Source organism: Labeo rohita, chromosome 6 (genome assembly GCF_022985175.1).
Source record: "Labeo rohita strain BAU-BD-2019 chromosome 6, IGBB_LRoh.1.0, whole genome shotgun sequence".
In the NCBI taxonomy this organism is placed as follows: Eukaryota; Metazoa; Chordata; class Actinopteri; order Cypriniformes; family Cyprinidae; genus Labeo; species Labeo rohita.
The window spans coordinates 28,630,453-28,648,735 of NC_066874.1; the positions used below are offsets into that span (position 1 = coordinate 28,630,453).

At 37.2% G+C, this 18,283-nt stretch overlaps 1 protein-coding gene across 2 annotated transcripts; it reads left to right on the forward strand.

The window, feature by feature from the left end:
• Positions 1 to 471: 471 nt before the first annotated feature.
• On the forward strand, positions 472 to 17,944 carry pbrm1l (polybromo 1, like). Of its 2 annotated transcripts, none has more exons than XM_051111806.1 (30): positions 472 to 784; positions 1,259 to 1,404; positions 1,509 to 1,606; positions 2,482 to 2,629; positions 2,837 to 2,989; positions 3,082 to 3,198; positions 3,289 to 3,357; positions 3,726 to 3,824; positions 3,913 to 3,998; positions 4,072 to 4,163; positions 4,319 to 4,526; positions 4,624 to 4,765; positions 4,864 to 4,946; positions 5,055 to 5,334; positions 5,936 to 6,041; positions 7,069 to 7,732; positions 7,850 to 8,061; positions 8,217 to 8,411; positions 9,612 to 9,769; positions 9,958 to 10,200; positions 10,292 to 10,437; positions 10,522 to 10,679; positions 11,223 to 11,406; positions 11,606 to 11,813; positions 12,027 to 12,225; positions 13,347 to 13,514; positions 13,948 to 14,112; positions 14,648 to 14,715; positions 14,808 to 15,012; positions 17,590 to 17,944. In XM_051111806.1, exons 2-30 carry the CDS (start codon positions 1,270 to 1,272, stop codon positions 17,751 to 17,753), a joined length of 4,953 nt encoding a protein of 1,650 aa, XP_050967763.1. In that variant the 5' UTR covers positions 472 to 784; positions 1,259 to 1,269; the 3' UTR covers positions 17,754 to 17,944. The 2 variants fall into 2 exon arrangements, with proteins under 2 accessions (XP_050967763.1, XP_050967764.1); XM_051111807.1 differs by having other exon boundaries at positions 13,347 to 13,430.
• The last annotated feature ends 339 nt before the right edge of the window (positions 17,945 to 18,283 follow it).

Consider the following 18,283-nt stretch of genomic DNA (forward strand, 5'->3'; position numbering starts at 1 on the left):
CATTTTCTTTGAAGTAATAGTGGTGCTGTATAATTTTGTTAGTATATATGTAATAGTATATTACTAGTATAGTATAATATTATTAGTATATTTATTTTAAGTCGTAACAATATATTTATTGAAACTGTAAAACTAAAATTTTTCATTATTATTTTTTATTATTATGTTGTTTTTAATATTTTTTTTTCTTTATGCGGTTCTATTACTTTGCTTTTATATCTTATATCTTTGCCGTCCTTAACGACCATTGAAATGGATAAACTGACTATGTGGATTTATAAAGCTTAAATACATTGTAATTCTGGAATCTGTTCTTAAAACAAAGCATTAAATCTGTTGTAAACGTTTATCTTATCTCGAATGCCGTTTGTTTTCTTTTTTCCTCAGAGAATATCCAATATTCTACATTTTCGGAAGTAAGGAGGGACTTCTCAAATGTACTTCCGGTTTCGTATGACGAAGGAGGCGGGACTTCGTTAGCTATCAACGCTACTTGCTGGCTAACAGTTGCGGCTCTGTTGTTATTGAAAGATAATTCCTAACCGCGCCAATAAAGTCGTGATTTTAATACGGGTAGGTGAGCGTATTTCTAAAACCTTTTGTTCCCGAATACGTTTATTAACCTCAGCAATATTATTATAAGAAACCGAAGTGCGCGTTTAATGAGACGTGAGTGAGTAGGAAAGCACACTACGAGACCGCTCTTTTGTTTGACTGAAACACGGAGCGTCGATTGGCTGTTGGCCGTTAGGGATTGTTTACCGGAAGATTAGCACGCAGCTAAGTATGCTATTCCACATAACACTGTACACACATGTAGTTCAAAGTATAATCGCTCCTGTTAAAGGCTTACTTGAAAGCTAGTATGAAAGAATGCATATTTCGGTGATGAATTAATGTCCAAACTTTCCTTTGTCCTCCATACAGTAGGTCAACTGTAGTTTGTTTATGTCTAGTAGCTCATATAGATATTGTAAACAACATTTATTATGGGAAAGTGATATATGGTGATCCACAAAATCTTCATGTACCATTTTTAAAATCAAGAAAATTTATGATGGTTATTGTAAGATCTTATTATGTGCTACTCTGTAACATTACGATGTGAAGGCGTTTTTGGTCTAACTTTTGAAAATGTACTTAGTTATTACGGATTGGTATCTGACATACAATTTTATCTTTATGAAATGATTTCTGAGAATCCACATTATTTTATTAAAATAACTGAATGTGTAAAAGGATGTTTGTGGGTCAACAGGTACCATTTAAATGGGCTCCAAGAGAAGACGAGCCACCTCTCCCTCCAGCAGTGCCAGCGGAGGAGACTTTGATGATGCCACCTCATCCACCCCCGTCAGTGGATGGAAGAGGAGGAGAGCTTCCAATGCTCCTTCTGTTGATCAAGTGAGTACATGGGGTTTAATATATTCATTTTTATCTTGCTTTAGCTCGTATTTCGGTTATAGATCAGTTTAGATCATAACTCTGATCTCTTATGTCTTCTTTAGATTGCTGTGTGCCATGAATTGTACAACACTGTCAGAGATTATAAAGACGACCAAGGCAGACAGATCTGTGAGCTCTTTGTTCGTGCACCAAAGAGGAGGTACAAGTAAATTCCTTGTCTTTTAATGTACACTGTCATTAAATTTTAATTCAAATACTTGCTATTTTACACATTTCTAAATGGAGTAAAGTCATTAAACTGAATGCTGGACAGTTAATGGCTGCTTTTATATCATTGTCTAGTCCTGCTCAGGATTACTATAGTCAGCAACAACTAAAGCCATATAATTTTCAGTACAAAATAAACATTAATGGATATAAAATAGAGTATAAATTAATTAATCAAAAATAACAACATGTGTATTTATTTGTAATATATTATTATATATTTATTTATATTTTTTACACACAAATGTCTTTATTAGAGAAAAATTATTGTGCTTTTAATTAATTATTTCTTTAATTTTGTTAATAGTCTAATATATAAAACTAAAATCATAACAGTTTTCATTACTTGAAGTAAAATAAATGTTAACTTAAAATAAATTCAGGATTTTTTACATTCTTTTTTATTTCAGCAAGTTTCCAAGGCAGTGTTTATCAACAATAAATGTAATTTAACATATTTAAAAAAAAAAAGGAAAAAAAAACTTGCTAAAATAAAACAAATAGCTAAAAATGTTCACAAAAATAGAAAAAGGAAAATATAAAAATGAAGTCTAATTCCAAATGATAAATTCAAATGATAAAAAAAAAAAATTTAAACTCATTTGCTCAACTCTACCATTTTATAAAATAACACCTGCAGAAAATTAAAAGTAGTAATTATACCTGTAGTTTTTAAAAATAAATTAATTCTGTGTAATTCTTTTTTTAAATGTAAAAAATGTGATGAAATAAACCATACTGGGTTGAATGAATCCAGTTGACACTAACCTGCGCCTCAACCCTTTCATCCTCTTTTTCTTATTTTAGAAATCAGCCTGACTATTATGACGTGGTGAGCCAGCCCATAGACATGATGAAAATACAGCAGAAGCTCAGGGCAGAGGAATACCAGGATGTAGAGCAGTTCTCAGCTGACTTTCATCTGCTTATTAACAATGCCAAAGCTTACTATCAGGTGAGTTTACATTTACACATAACACTGGCACATGAATCCGCTCAGTCTCTCCTTTATTTTCTCTCTCCTTTTTTTTTTTTTTCCTTGTTTAACCTACTGGTTAGCCATAAATGCAATCAACATAGCAGTCGCACAAACAAAACTTTTCAGCATCACAGCCATCATTAACTCAGAAATGCTAATACACCTGTGGATCTCTTACAACAGGCTGAGAGTGCAGAGTACAGAGCTGCCTGCAGGCTTTTGAACGTCTTCCTGTCTACCAAGAATGAACTGCTACAGGGAGCCGAAGGAGAGGACGCTGAAGATGATGAGGAAGGTGACGATGGTGAAAACCCTAGTGCTTCCATGGAGGAGGAGGTAAAGAAAATTGACAGATATTTTTCTGTTTGTGTTTATGGATGTTTAGTGGTTTCTTTTATTATGGTTATTTATGTGCCTTTGCTCAACAGAGACCACCAAGCTATCTAAAAGCCATACTGGAGCAGCTCTTGGAGGCCATAGTATCATGCACTGATTCCTCAGGGAGGCTTGTTAGCGAGCTATTCCAAAAACTTCCCTCCAAATTGGTGAGACCCATGTTTGTGTACTCACTTGATGTCAGACTAGTTCATTCCTTTAATCAAAGCTGACTTCCGTTTCCATTCCTTCCTTTCCAGCATTATCCAGACTATTATGCCGTAATAAAAGAACCAATAGATCTGCGTACTGTGGCTCAGAGGATACAGGTATGTTGTGCTTTAAAAATATGCTGGCAGACTATAGCAAAGTGTGCAGTGGTGGGTGTTTTGGAGCTGTTATAAATATTTCATATGTAATATATTGATGTAATATATTTGTCTTAATTGAATTTAATAATGAAACCCATTATGCACTTTTTTTTCACTCATATAATAAATACATATTATATATTTTTATTTATCATAATCATAAGAAACACTGGTTTGTAGTGCAAATTGTTTTACCATTTACTGTTATTCTTCTAGTTTTTTAGTATTTACACAATGAAATGGAAATTTCTAGCATTGAGATGAAATGGCTTATTTCAAGGTTGCAAATTAAGGTGAATAATAGTAATATTTTGTTCTGTTTTTAGGCAGGACATTACAAATCCATCAGTGCCATGGCCAAGGACGTTGATCTTTTGACAAAAAACGCCAAAACGTACAATGAGCCAGGGTCACAAGTTTTCAAGGTTTGTGCCTTTTATACCTTTGTTGTTTATTCAACATGACCATTTAACTCCTTGTTTACAACATGAACTCATTTTTGTCTTTTTAAAGGATGCAAACACAATCAAGAAGGTATTTGCCCAGAGAAAGACTGAGATTGAACAGGCTGAACCCACTAAATCTAGCCTGCGCATTAGGTAATTCTTCTTTTTCTCGACTGGTTGCTTTAAAGATGCTTTTTTTAGTCTATAACATGCTGTGTTTTACTAGAAATCGGAGGTCTGCTCAGGGTGACCGGCTGTCTGCCATCACTATGGCCCTTCAGGCTGGATCTGAAAGTGATGAAGACTCTATTCTCACAGGTACATATCCACAGTTCCCTTTATCTAAGATCACTTTATAGCAATCCATTTGGGAGAGTCTGCCAACTCCACTTGTTCAAAAATACATTTGCAAGGTCTGCAACTGAAGGATTGTTCTTTGAAGTACTTTTGTCTGTCCTTATTATTTGTCTCAGGCACTGTACGTTATGACACTGGAGAATCAGAGAATGATTGCGGTCTCAGTGCAAGTGACCCAATCTTCCTGTTGTACCAGTCAGTGCGAGGAGCTCGAAGCGTTCAGGGGCTGCTTCTCGCTGAACCATTCCTCCAACTGCCCGCACGAAGGGAATACCCAGACTACTACCATCAGATCAAAAACCCCATCTCCCTACAACAGATCAGGTGTGGATAACCCACTTATATATCTGCGTATTTTAACTGTAAAGTTTGAAAACAGTCAACATTTACACACTCTCTCCCTGTTTTGTATTATTTATAGGGATAAAATGAAGAATGGAGATTATGAAGGAGTCGAGCAGATTGAGGCTGACCTCACAGTAATGTTTGAGAATGCTAAACGCTACAACATGCCCAACTCCACCATATACAAACGTGCTCAGAGGTTACAGCAAATAATGCAGGTCAGTCTGCATTAAGAACTAAACGTCTTCTCCAAACCCTATTGCAAGAATGGCCTAATGTTTCAGGTTATGTTTTTTTGGTTGAATTTTTATCCTAGCAAAAGAAAAGAGAGCTTCGAGATGACGACGAAGGAGATGTGTCTACTGCAAATTCTGATTTGGGAAGTGCTAAAAGAAAAAGGTGATTTTTAAATGACGTCACTCGCATTATTTTTCATCCATGTTGTTTGCAATCAGTAATACGTTTTTAACATTCTTTTTTATTGCTGCCATTGTCTGTTCCTTAAAGCCACAAGAAGAACACCAAGAAAAACCGAATGAAGATGCTGTATGCTGCAGTGACTGAGGCACGTGAGACAGGCACTGGACGGCGCCTCTGTGAACTTTTCATGGTGAAGCCCTCTAAGAAGGATTACCCAGACTACTACCAGATCATCCAAGATCCAATGGACCTGCGTACCATCGAGAACAATATCCGCACTGAGCGTTATAACAACGAGGAAGCACTTATGGATGACATGAAGCTTATGTTTCGCAATGCACGCCACTATAACGAGGAGGGATCTCAGGTGGGCATCATTACGTTATTCAAACTGAATTCTAAATTGTAATGCAATGCTCTTCAAAAGCTGAAAGAAAAAAATACTTTCAGCAGAGAGGCAAAAAATTACAATAAAGTCATTTAAAATGTTGCAGAAATTCTATTTAGAAAAAATGCCGTTCTTTTGAATTTACTGATCATTAATGAATTATAAAAAATGGTCACTGTTTTCACAAAAATATTATTATTATTATTGTTTTAATTTTAATGATAAATGTTTCTTAAGCAGCAAGTGAGCATATTACTATGATTTCTGAAGGATCATGTGAGACTTAAGACTGGAGTAATGGCTGCTGAAAATTCAGCTTTGCATCACAGTAAAATATATTAAAAGATTTTAAAAAAGGTTATTTTAAAAAGCAATAAATGATTTGCAATTTATTGGCTTTTACTCTGTTTTTAAGCCAACATTTTTTACAAGTATGTCTATGATGAGAATGATATTTACAGCGGTTTTAAAGAAACAGAAAATAATATTGCTTCATTATTTAATTGTGAGGGTTCAAACCTGAATATAGTGTCTAAAATTGTATAGACCTAATAGTCATTTCATTATTTTTTACCTGCAGGTTTATAATGATGCAAACATCCTGGAGAAGTTAGTTAAGGATAAACAGAAGGAGCTTGGCCCTCCTCCAGAGGAAGATGACATGGGCTCTCCCAAACTCAAGCTTCGTATGTTTATTTATTTATTTATTTTTGTCTAAAATTTGACACCTTAATACACTAATAAAATGTTTATGTACAGTTGAGGTCAAAAGTTTACACACACCTTCCAGAATCTGCAAAATGTTAATTATTTGACCAAAATAAGAGGAATCACACAAAATCCATGTTAGTTTTTGTTTAGTACTGAAGATATTTCACATAAAAGACGTTTACATATAGTCCACAAGAGAAAATAATAGATTTTATATGACCCTGTTCAAAAGTTCACATATATTGATTCTTCATTCTGTGTTGTTACCTCAGTGATCCACAGCTGTGTTTTTGTTTAGTGATAGTTGTTTACAGTTCCCTTGGTTATCCTGAACAGTTAAACTGCCTGCTGTGCTTTAGAAAAGTCTTTCAGGTCCCACAAATTCTTTGGCTTTTCAGATTTTTTTGTGTATTTTTTGTGTATTTGAACCCCTTCCAACTATTACAGAAGGTTCAAATGCCCACTGATGCTTCAGAAGGAAACATGCATTAAGAGCCAGGGGGTGAAAACTTTTTGAATTTGAAGATCAGGGTAAATGTAATTTATTTTGTCTTCTGGGAAATATGTAAGTCAAATACACAAAAATCCTGAAAACTTGTCAGACTTGAAGAATTTTTCTGAAGAACAAGGGACTCATGAACAACTATCACTAAACAAAAAAAAAACAGCTGTGGATCATTCAGGTAACAACACAGTATTAAGAAACAAGTGTATGTAAACTTTTGAAGACGGGAATTTGTTTTTTTTTTTTTTTTTTTTTTTTTTTTTTTTTTTAAATTCGGCTATTATTTTCTCTTGTGGACTACATGTAAGCATCTTTTATGTGAAATATCTTATTCAGGTCAGTACTAAATAAAAGCTAACATGCATTTTGTATGATCCCTCTTAATTTGGTAAAATAATTAACATTGTTGCAGATTCTGCAAAGTGTTTGTAAACTTCGGACCTCAACTGTTAGTATGTTTAGGATTTTTACTAAATACCATTCTTTTTTTTTTCTAGGCCGTAGTGGAGTTGCTGCCTCCCCTAAAAAGGCACGCACCCATACCACCCCACTCCAGCAGAAGCTTACTGACCTCTACGAAGCTGTGCGCAACTTCACCGACAACCGTGGCCGACGTCTCAGCACCGTGTTCCTGCGTCTGCCTTCACGTTCTGAGCTGCCTGACTATTATGCCGCAATTAAGCGTCCTATTGACATGGAGCGTATACGCAGCTACATGGTACAGGGACGCTATCAAGACGTCGACTCGCTAGCAGAAGATTTCATCCTTATGTTCAACAACGCCTGCACCTACAACGAGCCCGAGTCTCTGATATACCGAGATGCACTGCTGCTCCATCGAGCCTTTCTTGAAGCCCGTCGACAGATTGAGGATGAAGAGGATGGAGATGAAGGTGGACTGGGTGGTTTGTCAGTTGCCTCTCTCGTGCGTGAGCTCATCCGGAATCTGTACGTTTCGATGATGGGGCACCAGGATGATGAAGGCCGCTGCTATAGTGACTCTTTGGCGGAGGTTCCTGCCATCGACCCTGGTAACCCAGAGGACCCGCCCCTTACTTTAGAAATTATTCGTAATAATGTGGATAACGGCCGCTATCGGAGACTGGATGTGTTCCAGGAGCATGTGTTTGAAGTGCTGGAGAAAGCAAGACGTCTCAACAGGTAAGCAGGGAAGAGTCATTTAAAGAAACATTTTCTTTTTTCTGGGGAATTCAAAAGATGCCACTTTCAATAAAATAAACAGGAATGGTGTTGATTACAGCTGTTGTGCATTTTCAGGACCGATTCTGAGATCTTTGAAGATTCTGTGGAGTTGCAGCATTTCTTTGTTAAGATCCGTGATGAGCTGTGCAAGAATGGCGAAATCTTGCTGACCCCAGCGCTGAGCTACACATCCAAACATCTGCATGCCGACATAGATCAAGAGAAGCGAGAGAAACTGCCCCAAGAAATTGAGGAAGACCGGCTGAAACGGGAGGAAGACAAAAAAGGTTCTTTCCTCTTATGTTTTCAGAAATTGCTTCGCTGCTGCTTCTAGCATTTTTTTAAGTTATGTAACATCTTGGGATACCCTTTAAAATCTTGCTGCTGTAATGACTCTGTTACAGAAGTGCAATAATGTGCACTTTGCTCTTATGATTAATAGCTCTTCCAGAAGAGGACAAAGCAGAGGGTGCTGCAGGAAGCCAGTGGCCGTCTGGTCCTCAAAGCTCATACAGTCAGGATTGCAACTTTGAAAACAACACCTACAGTGTTGGAGATTGTGTATATGTTCAGCCTTCAGAAGCGAATTTGCAACCTCACATTGTCTGCATTGAGAAACTCTGGAAGGATGAAGCTGGTAAGCACATTATCACTTTTTAGTTCCCAACATTTTGTACACACGCCAGAAGTGCCCCTCGAGCTATGTTTTCACATACATGTATGAAAATCGGTGGACACATGTAACACACCAATACTTACAAAACAGTGTCTTGGAGCAAAATCCGAAACCTAACAGGAAGTTGATTGTTTTGAATTTTCTTGGCAAATTTTGTGTAGTTTTGCCATTTTCAAGTGTTGGATTTTAACAAACTCTCCCTAGAGATTTATTCAGATCAGCACCGAATTGGTCAGTGTAATCCAAAGCACTTCGTGATGTTAAATTGTGACGATCTTGAGCTTTCATTGAAGGGCGTGTCTGGTTGCCTGACAAGTTTCGATGTTTGGCCACGAAACAGGAAGTTGTTATAACCCGTACAATGTCTGATCTGCCACAAATTTTACGTTTGAAGACTCTTGACCTGAAGAGATCTACACGCCCATATTCAGTTACAGTCATAGCGTCACCTTAATGACATAAAATCTATATTTTATGCTGTATCAAACTCCTCATATAGATTTAATCAGATTAAAATCATATTTGGTCAGTCTAATCTAAAGGCCTTTGTGATGTTAAATTGCGAAGATCTTGGGTTTTCGTTAAAGGGTTTCGTTGTTTCGTCATGGAAATAGAAGTGGTCGTAACTCAGCCATAAAATGTCCAATCTTACCTTTACACATTCAATAAGAGTCCTGGCCTGAACACATCTGTGGGCCAATTTTCTGTTATAATCATAGCGCCACCTTCTGATAACAGGAAATGTTGCCAAGAAACTTGTTTTACACTAACCTAAACATGCAGTGTCTAATCTGCAGCAAACTTTCCGTTTGGTAAGAGTCCTGGCCTGAAGACATCTGAGGGGCAGTATTCAGTTATAATCATAGCGCCACCTGTTTGGCAACAGAATACTTCACCCTTTGCATTAAAACAAACATACCATGCTCAATGTGCACCAAACTTCATATGTTTGATAAAAGTGCTGGCCTGAACACATCTGCATGCCAATATTCAGTTATAGTCATAGCGCCAAATGTAATGCTTCATTGCTGTTGCTTATTTCTCTGTTGCATTTTGTGCTGACATATCATCTTCGTTTGGTAGCTCATGTATTTATTTATTTATTTTTTTAACTTTTCCCATTTTTTTGAATTAACAATTAAATATGTTTGTTGACTGCAGGTGAGCAGTGGATGTACGGATGTTGGTTTTATCGTCCAGGAGAAACTTTCCATTTGGCAACACGCAAGTTCCTGGAGAAGGAAGTATTCAAGAGCGATTACTACAACCGTGTGCCTTTCAGCAAGATCTTGGGAAAATGTGTTGTGTTGTTTGTAAAGGTGAGTAACATGAGCCACAGTCCAAATATGTGTTTAATTAATAAATTTGACCAAGAGGTTCAAAAAAATAAAGCCATTAGCTACAAGAGGCTATGTGTTCCAGTAAAAGTAAAATGAATGAGATGTTACTTGCGGGTTCTTGAAGAATGTTGCATTTAACTCACTTGAATCTGGGATTGTTGATTTAGGAATATTTTAAGTTGCAACCGGAAGGCTTTAGACCCGAAGACGTCTATGTCTGTGAATCCCGCTACACTGCCAGGACCAAAACCTTCAAGAAGATCAAAATATGGTCCATGCCACCAAGCTCTGTCAAACTAGTCCCTCGGGAGGTTCTATTACCCGTAGTCAGAGTTGCCTCCATGTTTGTCAGTGCAAAAGACAAAGTGGCTGATCTTCCAGATGGAGAGAGTGGTGGCTTCATTGAGAAGGTATGAAGGAATTTAATAATATTGAGATTTAAAAAAAAAAAAAAAATTTCCCCTAAATTAAGCATGTAATGTTCTCTTGCATTCACTACAGGAGCGAGAAGACGTTCCAGTTGAAGTGGCCAATGGGGAGCCGGGATACCAGTACTATGAACAGCTCCGCTACAATGACTTGTGGCTTAAATTGGGTGACTGTGTCTACATACGCTCCCACGGGCTGGTGCGGTCACGAATTGGCAGGTGGGCAAAATCATGCTTATTTTACCCAAATAACTCGATTTCAGTAAAAACAATAGTCTGAATTGTAATGGTTGATATGGACAGAATCGATAAGATGTGGTTGCGGGATGGAGCAGCATTCTTCTTTGGACCCATCTTCATCCACCCTGAGGAAACAGAGCATGAGCCAACAAAGATGTTTTACAAACGTGAGGTGTTCCTCAGCAGCCTGGAAGAGACCTGTCCGATGACCTGCATCTTAGGTATGGGCACTGAGTGAATTATTTCAATGTAATTGTGACAAAACGCTAGTTTCATATCAGTTTGATGTCCATCCACAACCCACAACCAACCAAACTGTGGGTGTTCAAGCTGTGATGAAGAAATTTTGCCAACCATTCTTGTCACATACTGCTGCCTTTGGGAATCATTAACATGCTGAGAGACTTATCATTTCACGAAGACACTAGAAATACAATTAAGACCTTCTTCTTGTGGAAGTCTGCAGGGATTTTATAGTATAAAACTAGCCACCTCAGAGCCCTGAATGCATAATTGAATCAGTGCGGGATCACTTGGCTCGAGTACGAACGAAAAGCAGCCAAGTGAAATAAATCATTGCAGATCCCGTAGCAAATGTATCGTGTTGAAACTTATAAGAGTGTGCATTCCCACAAATGGGATTTATACAGCTGATTAAGTGCTTGAACATTTTCATATTAACTCCTCTGTTCTATTCTTCAGTTCCCTACCTTGTATTTGAGGAAAAAAAAATCTATTTAAATCTATTCTCTTTCTTTTTACAGGGAAATGTGTGGTCTCCTCTTTTAAGGACTTCCTGTCCTGCAGACCAACTGAGTGTCCAGAAGAAGACGTGCTCCTTTTTGAAAGTCGCTACATAGAGAGTGAAAAGCAAATGAAGAAGTTTAAAGCCCTTAAACGCTTCTCCCTCTCAGCCAAAGTGGTTGATGATGAGATCTTCTACTTTAGGTGCTTTTTACTTTCCTACCTTACTTTTAGTAGGCAGTGTGTGTTACAGCCAGAGTGTGTTTATGTAAAGAGGTTATTCAAAAGTTCCTTAGTATGTCTTAATTGCTGTTTTTAAAAATTAATGTGCCAGACCTCAAACTAAGGCTCAAAATGGTTGATTGAGTTTAGCGACTAACTGATGCTCTAAATTAATTTTTAGAAAACCCATCGTGCCCCAGAAAGTGCCATCCCCCCTGCTGGATAAGAAGATTGAGGAGCTTGAGGCTAAGTTTGCAGACATGGAGGATCTGGATGAAGATATGGATGACATGGACGATGATGACGAGGAAGCAGCAGCGACGCCCTCAATGCCACCCAGCCAGGCATCCACAACAAGTGACATGGATATGCCTTATACACCACCACAGGTACTCTAATCTCCCCAGAAATCAGTCATCACCCATCCTGTCCAGTTTTGCATGCATCCATTACATCTATTGTTTTCTGATAGTCATCATATTCAGTATATAATCATATACTCAAAGTTGAAAATTTTAGGTTTATCAACTTCTATTCTCCATAGTTTTTTCATATTCAGCAATAGCTGACATTTTCTTTACACCCCTGTTTGCTATGCACAGTCCACGCCAAAGATTAAGGGTATGTCCAAAAAGGAAGGAGCCAAGCGTAAGATCAACATGAGTGGCTACATCCTGTTTAGCAGTGAAGTGAGGGCTATTATAAAGGCTCGTCACCCTGATTTCTCCTTTGGAGAGCTGAGCCGGCTAGTGGGCACAGAATGGAGGAACCTGGAAGCTTCTAAGAAGGCGGAATATGAAGGTATGTTCTCAACCCTTCCTGAGAAGTTGCTCTAGTCCTGATTGCCATAGTACACTTCAAGTGATCCAAGATGTAGATAAGTTTGTTTCTTCATTGGAACAGATTTGGAGAAATCTAGTATTACATGGATCTTGTATGTTGATCTTGTCTTGATGTTGTATCTCAGCCAAATATTGTCCTATCATAACAAACCATACATCAATGGAAAGCTTATTAAAGGAGAAGTCCACTTCCAGAACAACAATTTACAGATAATGTACTCACCCCCTTGTCATCCAAGATGTTCATATCTTTCTTTCTTCAGTCGTAAAGAAATTGTTTTTTGAGGAAAACATTTCAGGATTTTTCTCCATTTAATGGACTGCTATGGTGACCCGATTTTTTTTTTTTTTTTTTTTTTGAACTTCCAAAATGCTGCTTAAATGTGGCTTCTAACGATCCCAAATATGGTTGTAAATGATCCCAGCCGAGGAAGAAGGGTCTTACCTAGCAAAACGATCGGTTATTTTCAAATAATACAATTTATATACTTTTTAATATCAAACACTTGTCTTCTCTTGCTCTGCCTGAACTCTGTGTATTCTGATTCTAGACAGTTAGGGTATGTCAAAAAACAATTGTATTTTCTCCCACAACTTCAAAAATCATTTCAAAATCATCCTACATCGCTGCAGAAGTTCTGACCCAGTCTTTGCAAAGTGAACATGCAAAGAAGATCAAACACCCTCAACAAAAAAAGATTAAACAGCGATACATGACTATTTTGAAGTTGAGGGAAAACATGAGATGGGAGTTTTTCGACATACTCTAACTGTCATGAATCGGTAAAAAAAAAGTTAGGGAAGAGCAAGACAAGACAAGCGTTTGACATTAAAATTTTTATATAGTGTAAAAAATAACCGATCGTTTCGCTAGATAAGACCCTTCTTCCTCGGCTGAGATAGTTTACAACCGCATTTGGGATCATTTGAAGCTGCATATAAACTGCATTTGGGCAGTTTATGGACAAAGTACGCCGACTTTGCCGACTATTTCTATATGGAAACTCTCTCTAATTCACAATTTGCTTAATACCACCACATACCGAAGAGTCTGTAATTAAGTTATCAATGTTTTCACAGAACGGGCAGCTAAACTGGTAGAGCAGCAGGAACGAGAGAGGGTCCTTCAGCAGCAACAGCAGCAGCAGGCTTCCCCAAGAGCAGGTACCCCAGTCGGCTCAATGATGGGGGTGGTACCTCCCCCAAGCGCTATGGGGATGCTAAACCAGGCCATGCCACCTGTGCCAGGTAACGCCAAATCGCCCCCACTATTGCTGAAAGAGACAGACGCAGCGTCCGGGCACCCTCCGACAATTCTCATATATTTAAACCATCTAAAACCTCAACTCATCAATCACGTCTCTATCTTCCGCATACCAAAAGTGTGCCCCATTAGAGATGATTCAGTTCCTTTCACAGTTTGTACTGTATGCACACTTTTATTTTTGGTTTGGTATATTGCCACGTTCTTTATTTCACATTTATGTTTTTCTTTTTGCATGACAACCTTTTTTATTAACCTGTTAATATGTAGAGTATTTTTTTTAAGCATTAACCACATTTAAAAATTCACACTTTCTTTGACATTGATATGACTGTTATTTTGTAGTTGCATGACTTGTTAGACAACTGCATGTCATCAATGCATGGATCTTTTTGTGCTATCTCCTCCTCACCCAAGGCATGATGGGAAATTATGGCCCGCCCTACATGCCTATGCAGGGTCCTTCTGAGGGCATGATGGGCATGGGTGGCACACCACCTCATCCCATGGGGGTGCCCCAGCTGCCTTCCCAGCACTACCTTCTACCAGGCATGGCCGGGTACCCTGGTATGCCCCATCCGGGTAAGAAGCACTCCAATTAGTCAGAAACCCCACCCGAAGATCTTCTGACCAGCTTCAATCCAAATTTAAAAAAATAGGAAAATTGTTTTGCTTTCTTGGTTTGAAATCATGGCTTTGTTCCAAAAACTAGAGTTCTGCCTGGACAGCAAGGCAGCTTACAGAGCTGATTTTTTTGTACATTGGTTAGTGAATGAAGAAATGCTTTGTATTAAATAATATCAGTATTTCTGCATGGTCTAATTTTAGTTGTATCTAATTCATAGGGTGGGAATATTCACACAACACAACTAACACGCTAATGTTTTTTTCCCCTCAGTGTCTCACTTCACACTTTCTTAATCTAATTTCTACACATGATTTGTCACCTCCACTTTTCCACTGACTGACTTCACTGAGTCTTTGTTTTATACAAACACCATTTGCTTGGGGAAAATGTAACTCATAGGAACGATATTTACTTATTCAATCAAAGCACATTATTTGCAGCCTTATTCACAGATGTTGAGATTTCATCTATTTTTGCTTTCCTACTCAGGTGTGATGGGCCCAGGAATGAATGGCATGGCTGGAAGTCCTGGTCCTGGAAACCATTATGGCATGCAGGTGAAGAACATGGTCATGTAACTTTCAGTAGTCACTAAACCAGATGCAGATTGTCATCTCTGTCTTTAATTTCCCTCTCTTTGTCCTCTCAGATGGGTGCATATGGGCCAGGACAACAAGCTCCACCACCATATCCAGGTCAAGGTCAACCAGGCCAGCACCAGCCAACCCCGCCTATTTTTGTTGCCCCGCCTCCAAAACCTCAGCGTCTTCTGCATTCAGAAGCTTATTTGAAGTACATTGAGGGCCTCAGTGCTGAATCCTCCACTATTAGCAAGTGGGACCAGAGCCTTAAGGGTAAAGAAGATTTGCATGTGAATTGCATTTGAGAGATGTTTATTCCTTTTGAAGTTATAAACAATTACACTACTGTTCTGAAGTGTCTTAATTTGACCAAAATTAATACTAGGTCATTCCTTATCAAATCAACCAGAGGTCCCCAGTTCAAATTTTTGATTTTGCTATTTTTTCTGAAGGACGATTGACATGTTTACTGATGAAAGCCAAAATATTAAATGTTATTACTGAATATTTACTGAGCAATCAAATAAAAAAAATACTAAGTTACAGGGCGGTAAAAATGACTTCAGAAAAATTTCAGCATCATTATCTTATTTTTACACAGAGATTGGTAGTTCTATTAATAAAATCTGTTGACTTCAATCCTTGTTGCATTATGTGCCATTGGTGACTATTCAAAAATGGGAAAACAGCACTTTTCAGTTTTTCTCCAAAGTTTGCATGCCTGTAATTCAGGAAGTATTAAATGTATCTTAAAGCCCTTTAAGATATTGGGCCTTTCACAAACTTTCCTTTGCCATCTTTATTTTTAATGCCCTATGAGATTCGGTTCCAAAGATACTGAAATTTCAATATGGCTCCAGGAGTAAATTGTTAAAATGTACACATTTTCAGTGGTCAAAAAACCAAATGCGGGGAAAAAATATGATACTTTTCTTTTAAAGAGGAATGTCTGAAGAACAAATAATGTTGAAACTACAGATGTATCTTGTTTCTTTCTGTCAAGACAACTGCATTGAACATACCTGTCTGAGTGCCTTTAATATTATTTTTCCAAGGTTTGTGTACATATAATTTAAGAAGTATTAAAGATATTGCAATATGATTTTAGATTTTAGTTGTTAATAAACCTTCCCTTTGCAATCTTAATTTTCAAGGCCCTACATCATTCAGGCCCAGAGATATGGGGATTTCAATGAGGCTCCATGTCCAGATGTTGAATGTTACCCATTTTCAGTGGTCAAAAACCAGATGTTGGTCATTTTGTATACAGCCAATACTTATTTTATTTAAAGAAGAAATAATGTTTAAATTAGAATTGTATGTTGTTTACCTCTATATAAAGAGAAAATTATATTTGGCTTTTGACCATTGAAAATGGGTAGGATATTACATTTGGAGCTGCACTGAGATCTGGATATCTCTGGGATTAAACCATATAGGGCCTTTAAAATGAAAATTCCAAAAGAAAGGTTTCTTAAGAACAAGAATCTAAAATCATATTAAGATAACTTTAATACTTTGGAAAAAGAATATTTATGAGATTTTTAAATTAGAATTGTATCTTGTTTCCCTCTATCCCTCTGTATGAACACAAACCTACATTTGGCTTTTGATCATTGAAAATGGTTAGTATACTAAATTTGGAGCCTCATATCTCTGGGACTGAACAATGTAAGGCCTTGAAAATGAAGATTCCGAAAGAAAAGTTTATGAAGAACTAGAACCTAAAATCATATTGTGATATTTTCAATACTTGAGTTATAGGCACACAAACTTTGGAAAAAAGAATATTTATGGCACTCAGACTGGTATGTTCAATGCAGTTGTATTGGCAGAAAGAAACAAGATACATCTCTAGTTTTAATATTATTTGTTCGTTAGAGGTTTCTCTTTAAAAGAAAATAAGTATATCAGCATATTTTCTCAAACTGACCTACATTTGGTTTTTGACCGCTGAAAATGTGTACATTTTAATGATTTACTCCTGGAGCCATACTGAAATTTCAATATCTCTGGAACCGAATCTCATAGGGCATTAAAAATAAAGATGCCACAAGAAACGTTTGTCAAGACCCAATATCTACAAGGGCATTAAGATATCTTTAATACTACTTGAGTTACATGCATGCAAACTTTGGAGAAAAACTTACAGTGCTGTTTCCCCATTTTTTGAATGGTCACCATTGGCACATAATGCGACAAAGATTGCTAAAGTCAATCGATTTTACTAACAGAACTACTAATCTCTGTGTAAACTAGAAACATAACCTTATGATGCTGCCATCTTTCTGAAGTCATTTTTTTAACCACCTGTAACTTGACTCTGAATCTTAGATGAAAGCTGCCATTTTGACCTCCCTCTACAAAATAGTAGATTACTCAGTAAATATTCATCCATGACATTTAATATTTTGGCTTTCGTCACTACACATGTCTATCTTTCCTCAGAAAAAATATTAGAAAAATTAAAAATCTGAGCTGGGTACGTTTTTGAAATTTGGTTTGATGCGTTAGATTGATCAAAAGTGACAGTAAAGACAATAATAATATAAAAAGATTTCAAATGAATGCTGTTCTTTTGAACTTGAAATGGAAAAAATGTATCATGTTTTTATGAACATACTAAACAGCACAGCTGTTTTCAACACTTATGATAGTAAGAAATGTTTCTTGAGCACAAAATCAGCATATTACAATGATTTCTGAAAGATCATGAGACACTAAAGACTGAAGTAATGGCTGCTGAGAATTCAGCTTTGCATCACAGGAATAAATTACAATTTAAAATGGTTAGAAAATGGTCGATACGCCTTTTTAAAAATGTTTACTTTCTAATATTCATTTCTTCAGCACAAAGAAAGGACTGTCGGCTCACCAGGGAGCAGGAGAGCCGTCTCCCTACTCACTGGCTGAAAAGCAAAGGCGCTCACACCACGATGGCCGACGCGTTATGGAGACTCCGAGACCTGATGATGAAAGACACGCTCAACATCCGACAGGCGTACAACCTTTAAACCTTCGTTTTATCCCCAACTCTCAGGACTCTAATTTATGCAAGACTTCTCCTACCAAATCCTTCCTATCACAATGTGATAAAGTATTACGTACTGTCAGAAATGCTTCAGCAATAATTATATCTCTTAGCTGTGTGTGTGTGTGTATATGTGTGTGTGAGAAATAAAGGTTTTAGCCACAATTAGGTACATACGACGCACTGGAAATTAAGTCATTAATGCATCAATTTATAACTACTGACATGGATTTGAAATATGTCACTTTGACTGTTACTTAAGATGAATTTTGGTTGTTTATGATGTTGTGAACCACATGAATACATCACCAATCCTCACAAAGTTCTCGGGCAATGGCCACTTCACGAAAAGACTTCAAATGGGCAAAAGCTGTATAAAAAACAGTAGCGTTTTATAAATATATTTTCTTTTTTATACAGAGGCAAAATAAGCTGAGTTCCTCTTTATTTTAATGATAATGTAATTTGTTTTGTTTTTTTTCATGGTGTACATATAAAAAAGCCTGTCAGAAA

Bases quoted from the DNA above. Each gene is read 5' to 3' on its own strand.
- pbrm1l (XM_051111806.1), top strand. From the start codon at position 1,270: ATGGGCTCCAAGAGAAGACGAGCCACCTCTCCCTCCAGCAGTGCCAGC. The intron at 4,164-4,318 runs GTACATATCCAC...TATTTGTCTCAG, and splicing joins TGAAGACTCTATTCTCACAG to GCACTGTACGTTATGACACT. The intron at 8,412-9,611 runs GTAAGCACATTA...TGTTGACTGCAG, and splicing joins ACTCTGGAAGGATGAAGCTG to GTGAGCAGTGGATGTACGGA.